This window comes from Rattus norvegicus, chromosome 13 (assembly GCF_036323735.1).
Source record: "Rattus norvegicus strain BN/NHsdMcwi chromosome 13, GRCr8, whole genome shotgun sequence".
In the NCBI taxonomy this organism is placed as follows: domain Eukaryota; kingdom Metazoa; phylum Chordata; class Mammalia; order Rodentia; family Muridae; genus Rattus; species Rattus norvegicus.
In genome coordinates this window covers 53614816-53622420 of record NC_086031.1, presented here as the reverse complement: position 1 = coordinate 53622420, position 7605 = coordinate 53614816, and the positions used below count along the sequence as shown (strand labels likewise).

The window sequence follows — 7605 nt, the reverse complement described above, 5'->3', positions numbered from 1 at the left end:
ATCCTGTAGAGTTGTTAACATTTTACAGCAAGCCCCCTCCCTCCAAAAAACCAGAATGAATAATTGCTGAAATGAGGTAAGAATGCCCACTTTTGGTATTATATAGGATATATTCTTTCAGTAATAGAATTTTGCTACACTTTTAAATTCTCCAAAAGCAATAAGACTACTTCAAAGTAATTTCTAATACTTGAGTTTATATATAAAACACTGAACAAATTAAGGTCCATTCATTTATACATTTCATATATACTTATAAATATATTTTAAATAATATGTAATTTATTAGAATTGTTTCAAAAATGATCCCAAGATACTTGGTTTTGCATTTGTTCATGGTTTTATAGACACTTGCTGAAGACATTGTGATCCCATACTCTGAAAAATGTAATTTGAAAAGAACCTGGATGTGCTTTACTAGGACCAAAGAACTCTGTTTATTTTAAATATCAAAATAACACAAAGAACTAATTTAATACGCAAGATGTCATCTCCTCACAAAGAACTGAATGTTTGCTATAAAGACATTTATATTTAAGAAACACGAGACAAAATACTAAACTCAAGAAATTTTTCTTACAGTGGAAAATAATGAATTTTGACATTTTTGATTTTCCTTTGCAATTGGTTTTAAGACTGTCCTTAATTCAAAACAAAAATTCAGATTAGAGACAGAAAACAAAAGCATTTCTATTTCAATATACACTGTTTCTCCCTTAAATAGAACAGTTATGACAGAACACTGAGCAGCTAAACATCCAGCGCTTGGCAATCACACTCATCAATTGTAGTAGTTTTACTTACAAGGAGAAAAGTCTGACTGTTAAAAGGATAAGGGATCACACCACAGTACATTATTCAACTTTATACAAGCAGGAATATCAGAGAGGCATAGTGACAATGAGATGTGCACATGCTCTTCATTCAAGAAACGTTTCAAAATCTCCAGCAGTAATGCAAATATTGAAATTGCTTAGCTTTACTTGAAAATTCAAAAGGTTTTCATCTTAAGTAACATTTGTTCTCCAAATAACATCTTTAAATTCTCTCTACATAAATGCCTTGGGGATCTCTCAAAGGTCATAGACTTAAGATCAATATACAGTAAGTTAAAGCATGAATTAGTTGAACATAAACACACCCGCCCTACCAAATCCTCCTCCTTCCAACTTCCACACAATCTAATCCTATTGCTTTAGTAATAGTGATCCACTTCCAAAGAGGAAGCACAAAACACATGCTGATGCCATAAGGGAAAGTATGGTAAGTAAAACTTGTAAGAAACATGGAAAGACACCAAAAAAGAACACACAGAAATTACTAAAAGAAAAATGGGCAAAAGAAATGAGTGAGATATGTAGAATTGTCTAGTACCTATATGCTGTGTAGAAAATTATAATCAATCCATTACTCACTCTAATAGCAGGTAAGATTTAACATAATTCTACTTAAGTATTTAGAAACAGTACTTACTCCTTATTAAGTAATGCATTTTCAGTCTTTTTTAAATTTGGCACTAAATATGTCCAAACATGACTATTGAAAAGCCGTGCTTTTTCCTGAGTCATCAACTCAAGTTAGGTGTTGACTAGGATGTTGCTGCTTGCTAACAGCAGCTCTTCTCACACCATCAACCATGTTCAGTTCAGGAAAGGTGAACTAATTCTTCAGTTTAGAGCTGTGTGTTCCTCCTAACAAGTCACTTAAAAGGAGAGCAATCAGAGATAGACAGTAACAAGAGGAGCAGGCATACTATTCTTCTGTCAGATTCTGCTAAACATCCAGACAGGCTGAGGAGTGACTCCAGTAGCTATAAAGGCCACAGTACAAACTTAAAAGAAGACATGTAAATCCTGAAGACCAATGTCCACACTACCACTCAACACCAATTTTCCTAAGTTAACACATAAAAGGCTGTTGCCCAGCCAGCAGGCAACAGGAATATTAAGACTCAGAACCAAAAAATTAAACAAAAGGAACAAGTCCTTTATTTACCAGTACAATCTAGGCAACAGAGAAAAATGCTACATAACTACACATCTCTGAAAAAGTACAAAGTATTTGATTCAGAAAAGATGGTCTAAAAGGACACTCTTAAAGAACTAATGTTCAAAACCTCTTGATAAATAATAAATTAGAGTGATATTGTAGGAAGAACATTCAAGCTCATAAATGTACCAGGTTAGTTGTGTTTAGGTAACCTGGGATTGAGTGAAAAGCAACGGGTGGAACTGATTAGCCCTTAACACTTTATAGTCACTCCATAAAGGTGGTTTTGACACTTTTTTAAAGTTGAAAGGAATTAGTGTACTTCTTTTATGTTACCATCACTTAAAAGGCAGTCAGTTTATTAAAGCACCAGTTTAAAATGGTATTTTTTTATTCCTCTTTTGCCCAGCAGTAAAGTTCTAAATTAAAAGTCTGCAAACATTTCTACTTTTGTAGTAGCATGAAGGTATCTTGCTGGCATGAGGAACAAACCCTACGGGTTAAGGGGTATTTTTAGGCTGTCAAAACCAAAAAACCTCTAAGGCAGAAATTATTTTTATAATGTAGTGTAAAATATAAAATTATTGAATAGTGTTCATTAAAAAACTGTACTCAACTAAACGGAGAGAAATGAGTACTCTCACTTGTAACTGGTTGGTCAGTATGAATGTTCCCAGAGTATTTTCCTCTACTTATTTTATACATATAAACACAAACACTTAATACTTAATCTCAGTATTCAAACTAACAATTTTTAAAATTCAGTATCCAAGAACTTCAGCTGTGCTTCTTTGGACAAATATATAGTCAAACAACAAAGAATTTAAATTCTTTTAAACTATTCAATACCTACTCAAAATCTTTGGTGCATTAAGTCAGAGACAGTAAGTTAATAAATTTCTGCACTCAATAACTTATTCAATTTACAGATTAAGTGCTAACATATCTATCAAAATTAATTTAAAACAATAAATTATACTCACAAAATAAAATATTCACAATGAGGCTAAACTTACTTGTGAGATTCAAAATTTTAACCATAGTTACAAAATAATGATTTTAGAGTCATAAAAAGGTCAACTAAGAAGAGTGGGGCCCATTTTATAATTTTTGTGCCAACTTAAAATACTAATATACATTCAGCTTACTCAAATCCATGTTCTTACATTTTTGGAAACCAGAGGGAACAGGTAATTTTTTTCATTATTGTGGGTTTACTTATTTCTTCCTAAATATTTCTTCCTAAATATAAACTATCTACCTCCAGTCTGCAATAGGACCAAGAGAACGCAGGACTTGACCCAGTAAGCACTGGTTAATGCTATGGGGTCTCCTCCTTCCACTAAAGGCAGTCTGCCATGAGAGTAGAGTCATGATGAGTCCTATCTCTCTAAAATGGAAATGTGTCATTTCCTTTCTATTTCAAAACTGCTTACGAGGTTCAAATGAGATAACATGAAAATATTTTAGATAACAGACACTATTCCAGCTTTTCTACTACAATAGCTAAGTACAATTATACAATTGTATGTCACTTTACATAAGAGCTATATTCATAAAAAGTCCTATGTAAACCAATTCCTAAAATTAAGTCATATATTTAACATGTTAAAGTATCATTATTGAAAGAACCTTAAATACCTTCAAAACCCAAGGCAATATATCCACTGTGAAATGTTGTAGCCTCCTTTTCTGCCAAAATGTACAATTTATCATGCACATAAACACATATATAACATTTGCCTTTTCTGATAAACCCTAATTTTTCTACATTAGCTTATCTCTAAAGCAAAGTACATTTTATACGTATGATGTTTTCATTTCAGTAAGATATTTAGTTAAAAACCTTATCTGCCTTTAGGATAAAAATCACAAATCTGTCCTCTTGAACTTGATTTATAAGTCTAGGACTCATAGTGCCTCAGACTCAAGCTCCATTGTTAGTCCCCACAGAACATTTCTACATTAAGTAAATAAGAATGCTTTAGCAATAAGAAATAATATAAAATTAAGTTCACTGATCCAAAGACAATTACAACAACCAAACTCTGATAAGTGAGGCAAACTCAGGGGTTATAGCTATCATTTATCTTCGCTCCTTTGGTTAGTGCCTCAATTTGCAACATGCTCTTTGAACATTATATGGCAACTGTTCCTATAAAGTACCTTTGTTTCTTAAGTGCTTCAACAGTTTCCTCCTTACTGGTTACATTTTATCCACTAAAAGTTCATCATTTTATTTGTGATATGTTTTTAAAACCCACAAGGGCCAGGCAAGACCTTACAGTTTACACACACACATTCACACACAAAAAAGTGCTAAAAGCAATTAGCAGTGTAAACAAATTGAAATAGGAAAAAGTTTGAAACTGCTACTTTTCCAGTAGTTTACATACAAACTGCATGTTAACAGTGAGTCAACCCTGCCTGTGTAAGCATCAGCAGCCCCACAAGACAAACCTCATCCTACATAAGATGAAAGTGAGTTGAAAAAAATGCAAAATGCCCATATCTAAAGGTATTTCATAATTCTGGCAGATTTTTTTTTTCTTTTTTTTGGAGCTGGGGACCGAACCCAGGGCCTTGCGCTTGCTAGGCAAGCACTCTACCACTGAGCTAAATCCCCAACCCCTTCTGGCAGATTTTTTTCTTCACCTAAACTTAATCTGTGAAGTGCTCCTGTAATTCCTATTTCCTTTCATCAAGAATTCAACCATTGCCTCATCCAAAAACAAGAATGAAGAATAGAGACAAATTCACACAAAAGCAAAAATAAAGATCTGGTTTAAGTGTCAGTCTATACACAAACGGTACTGCACTGAGCATCATGTTAAGTTAGGGCAAATCTAAGAATGGGTTTGGCACCTTTTCTGATATTCTGTTTCCCTATTTCAATCAGCCAAATGTGCGAAATGAAATGCTAACTACATTATTTGATTGAACTGCCATTGATTTAGTTACACTTGTCTTTCTTTATACATCTGTAGATGCTGAAACAGACTATGAATGTGGACTAAGTGGTCAAATACAAATGCACATGTATATTGATATGTAGGTGAAACTGACATATTTTCATTAAGATATATTCAATTAGATAATTTAGTGCCTAGATCTAAGTTTGTATTTATTACTTATGATAGTTGAATACAGGTCCAATTATCTGGATTAAAATAACAATTTTACATTTCATTTAACATGCTAACCTTGTATTTGTTAGCTCTTGGATTTTGGCTTGTAAAAAACCCAAATATAATGACAAAAACAATAGATAGATGACAACCTGAAAGTATCAAGATTTTCTTACAAAAATTGTAAGAAATTTCAATAAGTTTCTAAACTCAATTTTGAAATTCTGAATGAAATATTTAATTAGTATTAAAATTTTGCCATTATTGACATATTTTTACATCCCTTCCTATAGACTACATGGTTCTTAAAACTTCATAGCAATATGGGAGAGAAAAATAGATGATTAGAAGTAAAAACCTTGGCTTGGGCTCACACCTATAATCCTAGCAATTGGTTGGCTAAGGCAGAAAGTCTGTCACAAATTGAGGATACCCTGGGCTACAAACTAAGACCCTGTCTCAAAAAAACAAAAAGAAAGAAAGAGAAAAAATTTCCACTGATGATTTAAAAAATATCTCCACCATTGTCAGCAGCTAATAATCTGAAATTTTAAAATTTCAAAATTAGTACTAAATGATCTTTTTTAAAAAAATCATACTTCTAATATCATGTTAAAATGTGTCCAAGTATTCAGTCAATAGAAATAAACTTTTCTTGATTTGAAGCTGTTCTGAAGACTTGAGAAATTATTTAAAAAAAAAAAAAATGGAGAAAAAACAGCAGCCCTACTCATTCAAAGCCAGTAGCTTCTGACTGTCAGCTTACAAGCATCAAGAGGTCTATGGAATGTTGACTCATGAACGATGCTCACTAGTGGACATATTCTGAACAGCAGTTGTGCTATCAAGGCCCAGTAATGTTCCAAGATAAGACGGTTCTCTAGGATCTAGCATCTGTTCAGGTCGGACTGGGTGAACTATATTTGCAGGCTGAGGAGTAAGAGTGTATTTTTCCAGAAATGCTAAGTCTGCTGCACGAGGATAATCAGTTGGCTGCGTCTGTGGTGGCAGCATCTCATGGGACGATGTGGGGAGTGTGGTAGTATGAGACACCAGATCGCTGGATGTGTCAGGCATCTGAACTGGGACCAATGTTACTGGAACACATACTTCCGCAGACACATTCTGTAGCATAGTCTTGGCTTCCGACTGATAAACTTTGGGCTGGTCCAGATACTGTTTTGTTTCTGCTTGAAAGATCTTATCATCAGATGAGTACTCTATTGGCAAAGACATGAGTTTTTCCTCAGAAGTACTGAGAGAATCATCAGGAGATTTTATCCCATGAACATGGTCAATGTGGTACTTCAGCTTATCTTTCCGCTTAAACGTTGCATTACAGTGTTGACAATTGAAAGGCCGAGCATCAGAGTGAATAACCAGGTGTTTTGTTAAAGTTTTCTTAATTCTAAATGACTGATTGCAAATTTGACACTTGTATGGTTTTTCACCTGTATGAACAAAATCAAAATTAATGTATAATGTACCCACTTGATACGATGTCAAATTTTAAGTAGCAAATTTATCACATGCATACCTGTAAAAAACAGTAGTATTCTATGCTATCATAAATGAAGACGGCCTACCAAACTCATATAGCTAATGAATTAAACATCGAAATAATCTGGGCTTTAGGCCTGGATAAACCAACTAGCCAAACCGCTAAGCCCAGCCCCTGCAATGTGGAACAATAGTTCCTACATAAGAAATAAAGTTAAATAAATAGGGCTAAATAACTGCTTAGTCTATTCTCAGTATAATGGTAAGTGCTTAGTAAGCCCTATTATCACTATTACTTTATCACTACTAAAAAAACACACAAAAGGTTTATTAAACTGAAACACTTAATGGTCAAAATCAATTGCTATGAATTAAACCTTCAACTGTCTCAGTGTAATTGTGAGTTCACCATCAATTTCACGAGTTCTATTTGTTTTTTATTAATAACTGATGTGAAAAAAAAAAACAGCATTAACAGAGTTTCTCCAGTTTACACTCCTATAGATGCACTCCTAAAACTCTTTCAGTGTGTCTGGCTATTTCAAACTTGCTTAGAATTAGAGATGTCTTTCCACTCGGTCGTAGAGTAAAACTGCTGTAGTTATGATGGGAATACAAGGGGAAGAAATAATCTAAAGAGTCTGCTTTTAGCAGCATCATTGTATCTTTACTAACTCTGGTATCTAAATTACCCAAATTGATTCACTTCCACTCCTACATTCACAATGTAATTACTTGTTTCTATCAGAGTAGCAGCTCTAAAAATACAGAGTATAAAACAAAGCAATTTTAAGTGTAAACAAACTTCTTGATTTAAGAAAAAAATAAAATTTTGGGTATGAGTGAAAATGAAATCAATGTACCCCTATACTTCATTAGAAAGTGAGTGAGTGCATTGAGAGAGGCCTTCTAAATGCCTAAAGGCTCTACATACCTATAGGAGAAAACCCAGACACCACAACTTAATGAGTCAGGAGATAGAAGTATC

General features: G+C 33.6%; 1 protein-coding gene across 5 annotated transcripts in view; it reads right to left on the bottom strand.

The window, feature by feature from the left end:
* Positions 1-413: 413 nt before the first annotated feature.
* Zbtb41 (zinc finger and BTB domain containing 41) overlaps positions 414-7605 on the bottom strand; it is a 30047-nt gene continuing 22855 nt past the window's right edge. For 4 of the 5 annotated variants that reach the window (XM_063272091.1, XM_063272092.1, XM_063272093.1 and 1 more), the window contains exon 11: positions 414-6568. In XM_063272091.1, the coding sequence (XP_063128161.1) occupies positions 5913-6568 (656 nt within the window). In that variant the 3' untranslated portion in view covers positions 414-5912. The remainder of the gene's footprint in view (positions 6569-7605) is intronic. The other variant, NM_001191670.1, reaches the window with a different exon arrangement.